This window comes from Dictyostelium purpureum (assembly GCF_000190715.1).
Source record: "Dictyostelium purpureum unplaced genomic scaffold DICPUscaffold_112, whole genome shotgun sequence".
In the NCBI taxonomy this organism is placed as follows: Eukaryota; Evosea; class Eumycetozoa; order Dictyosteliales; family Dictyosteliaceae; genus Dictyostelium; species Dictyostelium purpureum.
In genome coordinates this window covers 46,927-65,964 of record NW_003519449.1, presented here as the reverse complement: position 1 = coordinate 65,964, position 19,038 = coordinate 46,927, and the positions used below count along the sequence as shown (strand labels likewise).

Genomic DNA, 19,038 nt, shown 5'->3' with positions numbered 1-19,038 from the left:
ATAATAATAAATAAAATAGTTTAAAAATTTCCTTTATAATGATTTTAAAATAAAATTATGAAAAGCCCACGCTAATTCATAAAAACAGAATATTTTTATTTATTAAAATTTTTTTTTAAAAATATTTATAGAAAATAGATGAAAAATTAAATTTCTTTTTATATCAAAGTTTGATTGAAAATTTAATTTAGGTAAAATTGAATCAGTAGAGATTTTTTGCGAACTTACGAAAAAAAAAAAAAAATAATAATAATTTTTAATAAATAATTTTAAGTTTGTTATTTTATATTTTTTATTTGTTTTTTTTATAATACCGAGAGTGAATAGATTTGAGTTTAATCTAAAATTGAACCTAAATGATTGTTTTGTTGTGGGGCTTGATTAATGAATGACGGTAATGGTGGAGGTTGTTGTTGATAAATATTGGTTTGGTATGAGTATCCTGGAGCTTGTAATGGTGGTGGTTGCGAATAAATATTAGTTTGATATGGTGATGAATATTGTTGTTGTTGTTGTAAGTACATATTCTGGTTTGGTGACATTACAGGTTGTAATGGTTGTTGAAGCATAAAGTTTGGTGGTTGTTGTGATATTGCGTATGTCGATTGCTGTGGTGGATAAACGGATGATGGTATTGGTTGTAATGGTGGTGGTTCGGATCTATAATAGTTATTATTACTATTACCGCTATTCTTTGCTCCCCAAGAATCAATTAAAAGTTGATCTAGGTTTTGTGACTGGGATTGAAGTTGTTGTTGACCATAAAGAGAGTTTGGATTAATACTGCTTGAGTGAATAGGTTGGATTTTACCACTGCCTGTGTTACTATTACTATTATTACTATTATACATGTTATTATGTTGAGTTGGTTGTGAAGTTGGTACCAATAATTCCATTGGTGGAGGAGTTGAGGTAGATGGAGGTAAAGCTAAAGTATTATTATTACTATAAGCACTACCACTATCATTGAATGATGATGGTATTGGTGAAAGTCTACCTTTTCTTGGATCAAATTGATCATCAAAAAATGGTGAATGATTTCCATCACCCGAAACTGGAACAAGACTATTACTACTACCACTACTACTATTATTATTATTATTATTATTGTTATTACTATTATTAAGGAATGAAGAGGATGGTGATCTTTTACCTCCAGATCCTGTTAACTTAGTAAGACTAACTGGTGCATTATTTACATTATTATTATTATTGATGTTGTTGTTATTCGTAAAATCAGTTGGAATTTGAACCAATAATTGTTGGGGTGTTTGTTGTTGATTTGGTGTTGGTACCATTGGTAAAGGTCTACCTGATGACAATTTTCTTTGAGTTGATGTAGTGGTTGCAAGAATTGAATTACTGCCACTACCACTTCTAGTTTTAATATTTTCTTGTTGGGTGGTTGTAATTTGGTATTGAATATTTGATTGGTTAGCGTTGCTATTTACTGGAACAATTGGTTTTGGAGTAACAATTGTATTTGTTGGTAAAACTTTTACAGGTTGTGAGTGATTAACTGCAACACCATTATTATTATTATAAGTACTATTTGTTAATGCTTGGCTTCTTGAAGAGATTGACAATGAATCAAATTCTTTTGTTAATGTATTTGCACCATCTTTATTAATGCTAATAAATTGTGAAGATTTTTGTTCATATAATTGTTGACGAAGTAATCTTTCTTTTTCTTTATCAATCTTGGTGACTTCTACTTGGAAATAAGAACTTACTGGTCTGTGGTCAGATGAAAAGATCTCATGTCTTGTGTAGTAGAGTTGTCTTAAATCATGGTGAACTTTATTTGCCCAAAGGATTCTATCTGTGTAAGCTGGTGCTCTTTGTTTTTGACTTGTGTCATAACGATTAGTGTTTAAATCGTATTTATAAGTTGGAGCAAATGAGATAACCTCTTCTCTGAATCCACCGAATACTCTACCGGTCTCCATACATCTTTTTAATTGATCGTGGTCATAAAGTTTTGGGAAATTACCATCATTGATGCATCTCTTAATTTCCTCATCTGGTAAATCAATTCTGAAATTGAAATCACCTAACCAGAAAGAATAATCTGAATCTGAAACTCTATATTGACCTTGACGTCCAAATGCTAACTGTGAATCTATTTCTCTGAAATCGTTTACACGATCGTCCACATTAGAGTGACCTGCTGCAAAATGAGCAGTAACAAAAGTGAAAGAAGTATCGGCGAAAAGCAATCTTACACCAATGCCACCTTTGTTACCAGCAAGACCTTGTAAACCAACTTTAATATTTTGAATTTGAACCTCTCTGAAACAATAGATACTATCCTCTTTAACATAAATACATAATAACAAACCAACCAATTGACTCGATTGTAATTTTATATATTTGACGGATGGATTTGTACGAGCGAGAGCTCTTTCAATAGCGTCTTCCCATTGACGACCAATTGACGAATCTGTAGCCAAAATTTGACCTGCTGTTAATTCGACAACCTCCTGTAAACCTAAAACATAGAAATCTGGTGCTGGATAGCTACTCTTTAACCAATCTGTTAGATTGAATGTGTGTGAGGGCACACCACCAACATTATAGGTACCAACAAAAACATTTTTAAATTCTTTTTGAGAATATTCATTTACTCTATCTTGAACCTCCTTTCTAATGTTATCATCGTGACCACCGTGACTAATTGCCATTGATTTGTGAAGACCTAAAAGTAAATCCAATACGTCTTGTCTACCGGGATCTTTGAAGTTGTTTATATAGAATCTAGTCATTGTTTTTTTACCATCAGCAAGCATACCCATAATACCATAATCACCTTCACGGGTTAAAGTTGATTTCAATGAGCCAGAACCAGCGTATTGAATAGAAAGAGCATCACCATTATCAGCCCACATTGTTTTCAATAGTTGTGACATACGGGTATATCCACTAACAGAGTCACGATTAGAGAATAGACCAACTAAACGAAGATGGTTTTCGAAAAGAATCCAACTAATACGAGATTGGACGATATTGGTACGATCCAAACAATCTTTGCAATTTGTTCTAATGATACCATTTTGTTTTGATTGCACTTGACCATTGGCATTTTGGAAAAAGTAACCGACAACTTTTAATTGTTGGAATACTTGGTTATCGATGTAGTTGACCAACGAGTCTAAAGAGTCCATTCTATTGCCTTTTGTTTGTTCATGCAAATCGAAATGGTTATAAAATATTTGACTTGAACGCAATATTCTTATTTGCTCCTCATATGCATTAATTAAATCACATTCACCACTCTTGAGTTTTGATAATAAATTGACGATTACTATATTTCCATACTTTGAGGTTTGTTCTTTCATGTGTAATTGGAAAGCAGGAGTTGTAGCCTGAGTGTTACGAGCAATTACAATCTTCTTTTTACTAATTTTACCAATCTTTGAAAGATTTGACATCTTAATCTTTAAATCGCTTAATTGAGGTGATGATTGATTCCAAAATACAGGGACTGAACCACGAATTTGAAGAAATGCTAAAACACCAAAATTATCAACACTAAGGATTTGTTCAGTTTCCACAAAATTTGCAACATTACCATCATCGTCAATACCACGAGTTACAAAACGAGTGCCTGCTCTAAAACGACTTCTTCTAGAGATTAGTGTATATTGAACATTTTTGCTCTGTATATGACCTAGATTATCTGATACTACATAACCTTGAATAATTGGGAAACACCAATCGTAGAGACGATACGCTATAAAATCTTTTTGTAAATATTTGTTCCAATAAAATCTTTTGTCCACTCTTTCCCATACTGGTAATCCTTCTTTTGGATCTAATACTTGTCTTTGGTATGTACGTGTTATATCGAAGCTACTATTTGGTGGAGTCCAATAAAAATGACCACTGTTCAATAAATTCATAACCTGGACATAAGGATGTTTGCTTTCATATTCCTGTTGTTGTTGTTGATACTCTAAAGCTGAGTGACCTCTACCTGTCACAAATGATATAAAATCGGTGCATCTAATTTTTCTAATAACATTCTGTTGTCCTTTAAATTGAAAATTTGCTGCAATATCGGATTCTGTAACAACAACTAAAAAACATTCTATAACCAATAAAAACAATGTTAATTAATATATTTAATTATAATATTTTTTAAAATAAAGATATTTACCATTATAAATTCTAAATATACCTAAAACACAATATACAGTTCTATCGGATCTTAAGTTTGGGTCAATTTGATTTGATGCTATAATATCAATTTTAGAAGGATCGTGTCTGTTGATCACCAATGCTTTACTATTTAGTGAATCTCTTTTAACAATAAAATGTCTATCATTTATATAAATTCTAAATGTATTATCAGCCATTATTATTATTTCCTATTGTTTTTATTGTTTTTATTATTAATTTTTTATTTTATTAATGTATTATTTAATTATTATTACTATTTTATAATATTACTTTTCATTTGCATTAAAACTACACTAAATTAAATATGCTTTATAATTATTATTATTATTATTATTATTATTGTGGTCGTTGTTTTATGTTATTCTCTATATGCAGCTATTTATCTGCTGTTGCGTTGTAATTTAAACTATTTTTTAAAATTTATAAAAATTAAAAAATAAAATTTTTAAAAAAAATAAAATTATATTTTAAAATATTAATTTGTGTGTTTAAATATAAAATAAAATAAAAATAAATAAACAACAAATAAAATAATTAATTAATTTTATTTCCACACCCACAATATTTAAATCCAAATAATAATTAAAATTTTTAAAAAAATCGTTTTGTGTTTGAAAAAAAAATAAAAGAAAATTAAAAAAAATATTTTTTTTTTTTTTTTTTTTTTTTAATTTTTTTTTTAAATTCAAAAAATGGTTTTAATTATATGAAAAAGGTTCAGTTACATATCGAGCTTAAACAAACCATTTTTTTAATATATATAATTAAACATTATGAAGGTTATATTCATTTCTTTTAAAAATAATTTATACACTATATAAAATAATTATTGTTGTTTTTATAATATTTTAAAAATAATAACATTTTGAGAAATTAAAAAAAACAAATAACAACTAAAAAAAATAAAAATAAAACCAAAAAAAAAAATAATAATTATACAAAAATATTTTTTTTTCTATTATTAAGAATATCAATCATTACAAAAATGGTTTTAGGTAAATGGTTTTATTTTTAAAATAGTATATCAAATAACATGAATCTTATTTTATACTAATGTAGTTAAAATATTTATTCATTATGATTTACAAATTTTATTTTAATAATTATTGTTTACTCTCCCACTCTTTATTTTTTCCATTATTTGAAAAATATTGATTGGTGAAGGTACCAGTAATTTTAAATTTAGTTTTCTAAATTAGGTTTTCGAAATACTATAAATATCAACACATAATTGTACATCCATAAAAGAACAAAACAGGGATGATTCACTCTAATTATTTAGATTTAAAACAAAATAATTTGTGAAGTAATAGTGTTGATGTTGGGGGTGATATAAATATTTTATTGTGAAGGCTCACAAATATATATTCATGTGTTAACATATATTATTTTAAAATAATAATAAAAATAATAAAAATAATCATATTTTAATGTTATATATGTAAGTTATAAATATATGTATTTATTTTATTATTATATAAAATAATAATTTGTGTTTTTTTTTAATTATTTTGTGTTGGTGTTAATGTGTGGTGGGGTAAAGTGTGTAGTATTTTTTATTGTTGAATTCAAAAAAGGGGGTTTGGTATATATTTGTGCATATGTTTTTCAATACTTTTTTTTTTTTAAATGTGCGTAACTATAATAAACTGTGTTAAATTAAATAAGAAAAGAAATTTTATTTAAGGGGTGTTGGTTAACTCCATTTATATATTTGATATAAACTTATATCATTTTTCATATATGTATTATAACAATGTGGTATAAATTTAATTATATTTTTTTTATATTTATATTTTTTTTAAAATATTTTTAAATCAAAAAAAAATTAATACAACTCATATCAACTTATAAGTTAGTGTGTGTTTTTTATAATAAATAAATATTTATTTTTTTGTTCTTCTATTTTTTTATAATTAAAGATAATAATAGTTTTCTAAAAAAATAAATAAAACTCAAATTCATTGGTTTTTTATATATATCAATCAGTCTAATAATTAATAATCATTATTATTTAAATTAAAAATAATATAAAGTAATTATAGAAATAAACACCCACACTTTTTTTTTTTTTTACACAAATATAATCATATACCCATCTATTTTTATTTATTTAGAATTTTAAAATAATTAATTATTAATCATTTATTTTGTTTATTTTTATTATTTGTTTATTTATTTATATTATTTTTTTTTATTAAAAAAAAAAAAAACTATTGTGTTTGAAAAAAATTGTGTAATATTTTTGTTATTTATTTTTAAAACTCTATTTTATTGAACACAATAAAAGTTAAAAACAAATACAACATAACAATAAATAAAAATAAAATTATTTATAATTAATAGCAGTTTAATTTTCTTTTAAAATTTTTTATATCAATTATAATATAATATATAAAATTAATCACTCTCATAATCAAAAACTAGATATCACGGAGGATAGAGGCGTAAGAATATTTAATTTTTTAAATAAAACTTACTTTGTTATACAAATAAATATTATATAGTGATATATTATAACTTTATTTAATTTTTGTGTTAATATATGTGAAGAGTTTGTGTGTATGTGTGTATGTGTTATATTAATATGTGGTAGTATTAGAGCAATTATTTATAAATATATCACCACTTTTGTGTGGTTAGTTGATGATTAAAATAATCAATTCTATCATTTTTCATTACCATTTAAAAACATTAAAATACAGGTCGATCAGCACAAAGACTGTCATCCTCACAACAGTTAAATATTCAACCACATTTTTTTTATAATCTTTAAATGGTAATCATACCCAACTTTAATATCCTCCATATTAAAGAAAGAAATAAATTTTTTAAAATAAAAAATATAAATAATATATTAAAACACATATTTTATTGGTTGTTAAAAAATACCTTATTAATATCACTCACATAAACAAAAATAAATTAAGGAACAATCAAAAAAAAAAAAAAAAAAAAAAATCATAAAAAAAAAAAAAAATCAAAATAGAGAGATATAAAAACAATCATATCCATACGGTTATTGCTTAAAGATATAATTCTTTATTTAAAATAATTTAAATTATTATAATCATAACTAATCATTAATATTGTGTGTATTTTTTTATTTGTTTATTTTTATTTTATTTTATTTTTATTTTTTAAATATATTTTTAAAAATTATTTATAAAAAAAAAAAAATACAAAAATAAAAATCATAAATATAAATATATATTATTAATAATAATAATAATAAAACTTATAATTATAATTATAATAACAATAAAAATATAATATTACATAAATTAATAATTAAATTTATATATTAATAAATTTTTTTTTTTAAATTTAAATTTAATAATTTTTATTTTAAAATATTTTATTTTTTTTATTTTTAAATAACATAGAGTAATAATAGCAGTTAACAACAACAACAGTAATAATGGAATCATCAATTATGAATAGAAATATAACATTACAGTCACTTCAAGAGCAAGTTGAAACTTTAGAAAAAAGAAACCAATTTTTAGAAAAAGAATTAGAACATTACAAAAATGAAGTGCAATCAACAAGAAAAATCTTAACTGAAAGAGAGAATTTACTCCTTCAACTTCAATGGGACGAAAACGATGCTGAAATCGATGCAGATGCTCAAAAGAAAAAGAGATCAAAAGAAAGAGTTGCCAATGAAGAAAGACAACAAATCCAAAGATTAAGATCACAAATGAAGATTATGGAAACAGCATTAGAGGAAAGAGATACAAATATTCACAAGCTTCATAAAGAGTTAAGCGACTCTAAACTTAACCACCAATATACCATTGAGGCCATCACCGCCGGTAGAGAAGCACCACAAAGAAGCAAAACAAGTTGGGGTTTCCGTTCATCTCCATCATCATCACCAATGGTCTTCAAACCATCCTACTCTGCATCACCAATCGGCAGTGAAAAACACTTTACCAATGCTGCTCCATCGCCTGTTAATTCACCAGCTTTAGGATCTCCAAACTTTGCCTCATCATCCACCTCTGGTTCACCATCTATGATGGAATTTGACTATAATGGCCACCCAAAAAAGTTGGGAAAAAAGGGAAGTATTTTCAACTTTAGAAAATCAAAATCAAAATCACCAATTATTCAAGATAATAGCTGGGCCACTCAATCTGCTCATTAATAATAGAATAGAATAATAACAGTACTTTCCTTATAAAAAAAACAATCCAAAAAAAAATATCAATGTAAAAATTTCTTTTAATCTTTAAAGATCCAAAAAGAGTTCTATCATTAAAAGTATATTACTATTATGTTTTTGTAATCTTTAAAAAAAAAAGTATAAATAAAAAACCTTTTTTGAAAAAATAAAAAATAATCTTTATTATTCGTCAAATAGATTTATTTATTATCACTATTGTTTTTGTCTATATATTATGTTGATTGTTATGTTTTAGTTATTTCCTGGTTGTTGTGGTGGTCTTTGGAATATTTTCTTTTGGCCGGTTGCTCTTAAAGTAATTTCACCTGCTAAAAATCTACCATCTTGGAATACACCTCTTCTAATATATCTTGGATCTTTTAATTCACCATATCCAGAGTATTCACCATTTTTAATGGTACCATTGTAGTAGAAGCCATCACCATTCATTTTGCCTTGACCATTGAAGTTTTGGAAACGAGTTTTATATTGATAGGAATGGCCGATGCAATAGCCTAAAAGAGTTGAACCAAAATGAGCAGCATGATCCCAACTTGTGAGTTTGCTAAGTGGTCTAATTAAACAGCCAGCTAAATCGAATAACATTAGACAATGAATGAATGAAATTGGTTCGAATGAGATTGGTAAAAACATAATAGAGAGACGTGATTCTTTTTCTAGGAACACAGAGGCACCGACAATCGATAAAATGGAACCTGAAGCACCAATCGATGGGATTTCAAAACCTTTGGTCATCAATTTGAATGTAAGTGAAGACATTGAACCTACTAAACCACCCAATACGTAGAGCAAAAGGAAATCACGGAATCCCAAACTATCATAAACTACACCACCAAAGTTGAATAAAGCATACATATTGAATGCGAAATGAAGAACTTCCGTATGTGTAAATGTTGAAAGTATAATCGAAGCTGGGTATTTTTGGATGGTTTGTGGTGAGCAGTAAAAGTGGAGTGCAAATTTCTGGTAGAATGCTGGGTTCTTTAACAGAGCAAATATGATTGTGTTTAATGCGATAATAGACCCAATAACCAAATCTCTTTCCTTAATTTTAAATCCATAAAATTCATAAACATTTTGTTTTTTATAATCGTCAGTGTTGTTGTTATCATTTGGTGATCCTCCATACACTGAAAATAAACCCATTGAAACTATACCTGCTGAATATAATATTCTTTTTTTATTTCTATTTAAAAATTCGAAATTAAAATTTTCATTTTGTTGATTATTATTATTTTCATTATTATTTTCATTATTGTTATTGTTGTTATTATTGATATTTTCATTTATTTTTTCATTTTTTGTTGAATAGAATCTAGTATTGAATTTATTATTATTATTATTTATATTAAAAATTGATGATGTTGATGATTTTATATTTGAACTTTTTGATTTAGATGATAAAATAGTTGGTTTTATAAATATTATTCTTTCATTTTTATTGATGCATTTGATAGTTGAAAAAAAACTTTCAAATTGTCTTTTGTTTATCTTATTTGAAAGATTGTTAATCGAATTTCTAAACATTTTTAAAATAAATTAAAAAAAAAAAAAAAAAAAAAAAAAAAAAATTAAAAAAAATGCATTTTTTAAAAAAATTTGAAAAAAGAAATTTTTTTTTTTTTTTTTTTTAATTTACTTTCTTTAATCTTTTCATTTGCAAATAGTGCAAAGTTTTTTTTTTTTTCTTCTAATCATCAGAAAATGTATTAAAAGAACCCCTTCAACTTCAATCAAACACACTGGTTTTGCTTCATAATAACTGTCACCCCCATTGTGGGGTTTATTATTATAATTTTACAACAATCTTATAAACATGCAATATATCGAGGTTGAGCTAAAGATAGCATAATTTACATAATTTTAAGTCACTTAAATTTTGATTCAAAACTCTTTTTAAGTTTTTTAAATTTTTTTTACCAATACATAAAAATAAAAATAAAAAAATATTTATTACATTAATAATAATAACAATTTAACAAAATATAAATATTAAAAAAATAACTGAAAGTAGCATTAAAAAAAAAAAAAAAAAAAAAATTAAAATAATTGAAATACTGTAATTACATGGCAAAGCAAAAGAATCAAAAATTTAAAATAAGTACTGGAATTAGGAACAATTTAGGTAAATATTACATTATTATTATTTTTTTATATTTTTATTACAAACCTTATTAATATATTATAAATAATATAAAAATAGCTAAATATCAAGAATCTAAAATATTTAGAGAAATTGTTCAAAATGCTGAAGATGCTGGTGCAAATGAAGTCATCATTAAATTAGATTTAAATACCTATGGCTCTAACAAACTACATTTTAAAGATGGTCATGAGTTTCACAGCAACTTAAAGGATCTACAAGGACCAAGTATTATCATTTATAACAATGGTGTATTTAAAGATAGTGATTGGGAAGGTAAGTTTTATTTTAAAATTAATAATTATTATAAAAAAAAATTTACAAAAACATTATGTAAATCAATATTAATTCTAAAAATTATCTATATAGGTATTGAATATATCGGTGAAGGATCAAAAAAGAAAGATATGCTTTCAATTGGTAATTTTGGATTGGGATTCAATTCAACATACCATATTACTGATTGCCCTCAAATTATTTCTGGAAAAAAGCTTTGGTTTTTAGATCCACTTGACCTAATTGGAGGTGGTATTGAATGGGAAGATTTTACTGCTGAAAATTATGAAGAGTATGAAGACCAGTTTAAACCATTTGAACAGTTTGGCTGTACAATGAAGTCGTATTTCAAAGGTACCATCATTCGTTTACCATTGAGACTTAAAAAAAGTGAAATAAAAGAAAGACCGGTGTCCCTCGAAGAATGTAAAAAAATTCTTGAAGAATTTTACAATGAAATGTTAGAAATCCCAATCTTTCTTAAAGTAATATCATCTATTACTCTTGAGAGAAGCTCTAGTTTTATTTTTAAGGTTCGAGTTAAAAACCATGACCAAGTTCAAAATGAAAGAAAAAAAGTTAGTGAAAATTTAAAAACAATTGTAAACAATGAAATGATTGATAAAACTGACAATTATGAATTCAACACAATTATATCAAAAAAAAATCAAAATGATTTTAAATCAACATATCAACTTGAAATGGAAACAACATTAAATAATAATGGTGTAATCAAAACAAATGAAATCAGTTTCATAGTATCACAAGGTATATTGGTTTCAAATGAACTCAACTCTCTTGTAATTGACTCAGAGATCAAATTAGTATCGTATGGAGGTGTTGCAATTCCAATTACAAATAATAATGGCACTATTGAAGTATATGATGAAGAGTTTCAAGGTAAACCATTCTGCTTTTTACCAATAGGCAATCAAAAAATCAGTTCAAAGGCTCATGTATTTGGATACTATATTCTTTCTGATGCTCGTTCTGAAATTCAATACACAGGTCAATCAAATCTTGTAAGCACTCAAGAGTACAAAATCAATAAATGGAATCACTTTGTCTCAGAATCAGTTGTTCCATTTTTTTATAAAGAAGCACTAAATTACATGACCAAATTCAATATCGATCTAATATCATATTTCCCATACCACTGTCTTGTAAACAAGTCAAGTAACTCATCAGCCGAAATTGACTTTTCAACCAATACAATGAAGCATGTAATGGAGGGAAATTATTTTTTAAATTATTTTAATAGAACGGGGTCGCAATATAATTCTTATAATGGCTCGGTTATTGTTGAAGAAAATACTAAATCTTTTGTTTTAGACTATTTAAGGGAATCAAATTATCAAACAATACTTTTGAATAACCTTTTCATCAGCTATCTCAAAAATAATGGATTTAATACAAGTTGTATAATTTCTCCAAATTTTCTATGTTCATTGTTATCAAAGAATCAACTTACTGAATATTCTGAAGATATTCTAGACTATATTTGTTCAAATGATTCAGTAATTACAAATAGACTTTTAAACAATCTACAAATTCTTCCTATAAACCATTCAAACATTAGAAAATTGGACTCATTACAAGAAAAAAAACCCATCTACTTTTCTAAATATGATTTTATTATAGTTTCAAATAATATATATCAACTATTAAATAACATTGGCGCAAATTTAGATTATATTCTTGACATCTCACTGATTAGTAAAACATTTTGTGAAAAGATAGACCTTATCAAGAAATCATATCACAATATTAAATCAATCGATATTTATTCATTTTTAAATAAAATAAATATGGTTGCAGATAGAGAAACCAATTATTCAAAAGAAATTTGGGAGGTTATTAGAAGTTTATATGATTTTAATGATGCTTCAATAAATAAATCAATATCAAAATTACATATTTTCCCATACAAGGAGGGTCAATTATCAAAATTTGGTTTTTCCAATATCAAATATATTAACTTTAACCACCCAAGGGTTTTTCCAAAATCAAACTCAATATTTTCTGAAAACAATAGAATTATTTTCGAAAAATTAAAAATTATTTTTGTTGAAAATGAAAACTGTATTGTTCAAATGTTTTTATCAAATTATTGCCATTCAAAGAGTTTCATTGATAAATTGTATCTAGAAATTGGAAAACATGATTCATTCGAGCAAATACTTTTACCCGATGAGATATCATCCCTCAGAAAATACTTGTACAATTTAGCGAATCAAAATGGTTTTACAAAATGGAGCAACACTAATAAGAATTTGTTTTTTTCAATGCCAATTCATGAATGTATTGGTAATTCAAATAAAAAATTCACATTCATTTCAAACCAATCCACATGCATTAAGTTTTCAGATATTAAAGATTATGAAATCAATGGCAAAGAAGTTGTTTTAATAAATAGCAATGAATATGATGGTATTCCATTACCAACTAATTCAATTTATAAAAATAATTTTTTAGTTTATTTAAACTATCTTTTACCAAACCTGCAATATTTTTCAGAAGAAAAATCCATTCAAGTTATTAAAACATTTGGAAACAAATACTTATATAGGTCAAGTTATGGAACATATAATAATTCCGGAGTAATATATACACCAGGCTCCGATAGTATCTACTCAAATGAACTTTATAAATCAAATTGGATATTAACATCGAGTAGTCAATATATTAATTTAAAAAACGTGTACCATCTTTCAAAAAAAGATATTGAAATATATGAAATTATCAAACCAGAACTTGTAATCCATAAAGAGATATACTTTATTTCAGAGATTTTATTAAATCTACAATTAATTAAGAATATTACTATTTGCCAAACTATTAACTCAATTATAGAATTCCTTCAAAGTAACCCTTGTGATCAAAAACTATACGATTTATTGTTAATATACTTTAATCAAATTGATCCATCCCAAGCAAACGGTACATTAGATAGAATCAGAAATATTAATTTCATTCCAAGCTATATTGTAGAAACATATCCAGGTTTTGAACCAAATACATCAACCATTTCACTCTCAGAAGTTACTATTTTAGAACATAAAGATATCAAGTTTTCAATAAAATATCCAATCAAATTTGAAAATAAATCAAACATTTACAATTATTTAAAAGATGACAGCCAATCAGTTTTCGATCATTGGTATACATTATTAATAAAAAAACCTTTTCCAAAGGATTTAAATTTAGATATAGTTTTCAAATCAATTTATAAATTTGTTTCAAAAATTAAAGAATTGTCACCACAACAAGAGCAAGTATTAAAACAAATTAAAGAATATGGTATATTATGGCACATGAATCAATTTATCAATATTGAAAAATTGTACTACGAAGGTGAAAATGTAGTTTTCTCTCCATTTTATTACAAAGTTAATCCATCAGTTTTTCCAATTTTTAAAAAAATAATAAAGGAAAATTTATACTTAGAAGATTATTACAATATAATTTCAGAAATTCAAAAGCAAGAAATAACTCAAGATTTAATTCAAATGTATTGTTATTGCTTAAGGTTTATTTCAAATTTCAATAGCGATGACATAAACAAAGATAGAATTAAGCTTTTACCAACTATAGAAAACCAATTAATTGAGTTTGATAAAGTTGTATTCTCTGAAACTGCTATTCCAGAAAGTATAGATTATCATCAATTAAATAAACTTATTGCACTATTAACAGTAGATAAATTAAAAATATCAAAACTATCGCAAATTATACAAGAAGAGGTTGCATGTTCTTTTGGTCAAAAAGAAGAATTGGTTCCACGTTTACAAAGCCTTATTAAAGATTATGGAGTTCAAAGTTTTTTCAATGAAATGATTCAAGTAGGTATCTTTTAAATTAAAATATTAATAGTAAACTTTGGAAATCATTTTCTTATTATTTTTTTTAAATTTATCTTTATTTTAATAGAATTCCAGTGATTCCAATGCAACTGAATTTAAAATATTTATGGATCAAAATAGTTATAAAAGTGAATATATAAAAAAAGAAGATGTTCCAGATATTGAAAATTATCTTTCCAATTCTTTAGTTATTTATAATAACTCAATATTTACAGATCGAGATATTGAAAATGTTCAAACAATAAGTTCATCATACAAAAAACAAGACCAATCAACAATTGGTTTCAATGGTTTAGGTATTAACTCAGCATACAACTTTTCTAATGTTATTACAATTTTATCTGGAAAGTATTTAATGATATTAGATCCATTTATTAGCCATATTCCAGTATCTAGGAGTAGATCAACAGGTGCAAAACTTGAAATTAAAAAACACTTTAATGTAAAAAAAGATTATTTCAAACCATTTTTAAATTACAAAAAACTATTCAATATTGATTTCGATCAAGGAGAATTTAAAGGAACCATTATTAGATTACGTAAGAATTATTATAGATTTATTATATATTAATTTTTTATTATTTTATATTTACTTACATATTTTTTACATTATAAATATAGCATTAAAAAAAAACTTAAATAAACATAGGAATATTAAAAATGTAGAGTTTAATACTCAAAGTATTTTAGATCTCTTTTCAAATTTTAATCAGAACCAACTTCACAACTTTATGTTTTTCACAAAGATTAGTGAAATTGAAATCGGCTATTTAACAAATAAATATGAATCATTATATAAAACAACTAAACTATCGGTAAAGAGTCTCATACAAAGAGAAACACATAAATTATTAGATGTCATTCCAATGGATATAACAGAATATACTTATGAAGTAATAAATAAAAAAGAAAAGGAAACTAAGAGATTCATAGTAGGTTCATCAACTGTATTTGAAAACAATGAGGAGTTTTTAAATAATCTACCAAAAGACAATAAAATAAGAAAGTTCCTCACAATGTATACCGAAGAAAAGAGAAAACCTTACGGTGGTATTGCATTTGAAATATCGGATGTAGATGGATCTTTTATAAAACAAAAATCGAAATCATTTTGTTACCTTCCATTCGAAGATAGTGACCTACCAATCCATGTTAATGGTTTCTTTTCAATGACCACAGCAAGAGATATATTGGAAAAAGAAAGAGCTATGAATATTCAAATGAATGAAGATCCATTGGAAAAAGTCGTCAGTAAAACTACACAAAGTCTAGAGTCATTCTCTATTTACTGGAACAACTTATTAATTGAAGAACTTATTACTCCAATCTTTATCAAAACATTATTATTATACAAAGAAGATTATATTTTAGGTAGAGAGCACCCAGATAAAAATACATACATGAATCTAACCGAAAGATATTATCAAATTTTCCCAGAAAATCAAACAAATAGTAGTACAATTTTTCAAAAGTTTATCCACAAGTTCTATCAAATTTCAATTGAACACCAATTTGACTATTTTATACCTCATCCAAACTATTGTTCAAGAAAAAGTTCAGTTAAATTTTTATGTTTAATTGATAGTGATCAGAAACCACCAATGTCCACATTAAAATGTTTTTCAAATTATGGCGATATATATTTTATTCCAAAAAAACTCTGTAAACAATTAGAATTGGAACAAAATATAATGAAGCCACAGTTATTATCAAAAATAATACAAAACAAAACATTAGACAAAGAAATTTTAAATAATAATACCAGTTTAATTGAAATCATTGGATATTTAGGTCCAGAGCTATCAAATGGTTGCCAACTTTTAAAATTAAACAATGGTACTTTCGACTTTGTTAATAGAAAAAAAACTTTAAAGTTTAACCAAGAATATTATAACTTATTCAAAGATAACGTAAAGATCTCCAAAGATGAATTATATTTAGATAAAGAATTTTCAGAATTAGTTTTTTACAAAACTTCATCATGTCCAGGAGTTACCAAATTAAATCCAATCGAATTCTTTTTCGAAATTATTTTCCCAAATTACGAAAGTTTTACTTTAGAAGAAAATATTTCAATTTTAAACTTTTTTAGGGAATCTATATACAAAAATGGCAAATTTACACAATTGGTAAATAATCAATATGACAAGTTTAAAGGATCTAGATTAATTCCATGCAATTTTAAAGATATTCCCCAATTTCGATCAATTTCAGAATTATACAGCTTTCAATTTAAAGGAATCTTCGATTTACCTTTTCCATTAGAATGCTTCGATACCAAAGAATGGAATAAAGTATTTGAAAATTTTGGTATCAAAAACTATTTAGATAGAGAAAGTATTGAAAGAGAATTCAAAAAATTATCAATAGACTATGATAGTTTTAAAAAAGATTCAAAAAGTGCTAAAGATTCCAAATCAGAAGAAAAATTAGTAGAAAGATCAAAGTCTCTATGGGGTCTTCTAAAATCGAACCGTGATTTAATAAATTCATTCAGCGAAATATTTGATTACATAAAAGAACTTAATATCATACCAACTTCATCTATAGATTTAATTGGTGCCATACCAGATCCACCACTTTTGGGAACAATAGAGGAATGTTTTTTTGTCCAAAAACATAAAAATCTTCTCTTTACAATTAAATACCAATGCTCAGAACAAATCAATCCCCCAAATAATTATATCCAAATAACAAATGAAATAGTTTTTAAAAATTTATTCAATATATTTCAAGGTCAAAACAATTGGAAAAATAATGATAATCATATATTTGATGATAAACTATTCAACCTCTTAAAAGAAAATTGTCAATATTTAGAAGATCAATTGATAGGTGGTAATCAAATTAAAAATATCAATGAATACCAAATTGAAAGATTACCAATTCAAAATTCAAATTTATCAGTAGAATTCGAAAATATTATTTTTGAAAATTTACAATTAGAACCATTCTTTAAACCATTACCAAATTTTTATTCAATCTTCAGTAGTTTATTCACATTATTGGGTGTAAAAACAATTAATAATAAGCAAACAATAGTCAATAGATTAAAACAATTCCTCGACCATGACATTACAAGCCAAATGCAACCATTTAAAATAATAAATGGAATTTTATCGCCATATTATGATCAAACAGATAAAACAGTTCCAATTTTAACAAATATAAATTTTTTAAAACCATTATCGAAAGTAAGTTTATTCATTATTTTAATAAATATTATTATAGAATATAAACTAATACATTTTCAACAATTAGGTATTTTATATAGATAATCAAATGATCTTTAAAAGAATAAATATCGCTGATAAATTATGGGTTGCAAATGAAATATATAAAAATGAATTTGAAGCCTGGGGAATTCCAAAACTATCAACTCTAGTTAACGAAGAAATTAATAAAGAAATTTCAAAATTCAATCAAAATTTTGAATCATCAGAATTCAATATATTCAATTCTGGATTTTTAACAGATCCCGAACTTGTTACATTAATTTCAAATCATCCAAATAAGGAGAAATTTCAAAACATCACCATCAACTTTGGATCTATAATATTAAAAACAATTTTAAAAACAGATAACTCCAATATTTCAAATAATAAGAAAACAAAATATTTCTATGACCCTGGTACAAATAGCTTATACATTGATGAAGACAACGATCAACTATATTCTATTTTAGAAGAAATTTATAGGATCCAAAAAAATTCATTATGCAGTATCTTTAATAGAATTTTAGCAGAAGGAAATAAAAAAGAAACAAAAAAGAAAAAAGAAACTATTGAACAAATGTTTGATTTGGAAAAAGATAAAAAAACAAATGATTTAGAAAAAGATAAAAAAAAAACAAATCAAGAGTCTCTATTGTTTTATCAAATAGCTTTAAAAAAGAACCAGATAGCAACAAAAATGTACCAAAGCCAAGATTATGACGAAGTTTTTAAATATTGTAACAAATCTATTTCATTTTCAGTTAAAAGTATTTTAGAATATCAAGATATTCCATATAGTTCAATTTCTAAAACTAATAGATTAAAAGGGTTAACAAACAGTCTAAACTCACTAAGAGAGCTTACACTATTTGAAACCGATTTGAGTCGATTCAAAACATCATTATGCAGAGACTCTAATCAAGCAAACTCTTCTCAAATATTAGATTTATCAAACAATTATTTAAAAGAAGCAAAAAAAATAATCAATAATTAACAAAATATTATCAATAAAATATAAAATATTTCTTAACTAAACTTTTTTTTAAAAAAAATTATGATAATTTTTTTTTTTTTTAACAAAAATATAATTTTAATACGTAAATAGAAAATATCATACAGAAATAAATAAAATTTAAAAAATTTAATAAAGTTAAAAATTTAAAATAA

The 19,038-nt window shown here is 25.0% G+C and overlaps 4 protein-coding genes across 4 annotated transcripts; 2 read left to right on the top strand and 2 right to left on the bottom strand.

The window, feature by feature from the left end:
- Positions 1 to 335: 335 nt before the first annotated feature.
- Positions 336 to 4,358, bottom strand: DICPUDRAFT_78660 (uncharacterized protein; the record flags this gene model as incomplete). Its single annotated transcript, XM_003287751.1, has 2 exons — positions 336 to 4,090; positions 4,160 to 4,358. 2 exons carry the CDS (start codon positions 4,356 to 4,358, stop codon positions 336 to 338), a joined length of 3,954 nt encoding a protein of 1,317 aa, XP_003287799.1.
- A 1,720-nt stretch (positions 4,359 to 6,078) lies between these two features.
- Positions 6,079 to 8,514, top strand: DICPUDRAFT_91988 (uncharacterized protein). The gene is made up of 2 exons (XM_003287762.1): positions 6,079 to 6,217; positions 7,569 to 8,514. The coding sequence occupies exon 2, from the start codon at positions 7,604 to 7,606 to the stop codon at positions 8,333 to 8,335; it is 732 nt and encodes a 243-aa protein (XP_003287810.1). The 5' UTR covers positions 6,079 to 6,217; positions 7,569 to 7,603; the 3' UTR covers positions 8,336 to 8,514.
- A 91-nt stretch (positions 8,515 to 8,605) lies between these two features.
- On the bottom strand, positions 8,606 to 9,901 carry DICPUDRAFT_87760 (uncharacterized protein; the record flags this gene model as incomplete). The annotated part of the gene is made up of 1 exon (XM_003287750.1): positions 8,606 to 9,901. One exon carries the CDS (start codon positions 9,899 to 9,901, stop codon positions 8,606 to 8,608), a length of 1,296 nt encoding a protein of 431 aa, XP_003287798.1.
- A 540-nt stretch (positions 9,902 to 10,441) lies between these two features.
- Positions 10,442 to 18,865, top strand: DICPUDRAFT_78657 (uncharacterized protein; the record flags this gene model as incomplete). Its single annotated transcript, XM_003287761.1, has 6 exons — positions 10,442 to 10,499; positions 10,578 to 10,793; positions 10,887 to 14,635; positions 14,724 to 15,195; positions 15,278 to 17,850; positions 17,918 to 18,865. The coding sequence occupies 6 exons, from the start codon at positions 10,442 to 10,444 to the stop codon at positions 18,863 to 18,865; spliced, it is 8,016 nt and encodes a 2,671-aa protein (XP_003287809.1).
- Positions 18,866 to 19,038: the final 173 nt, after the last annotated feature.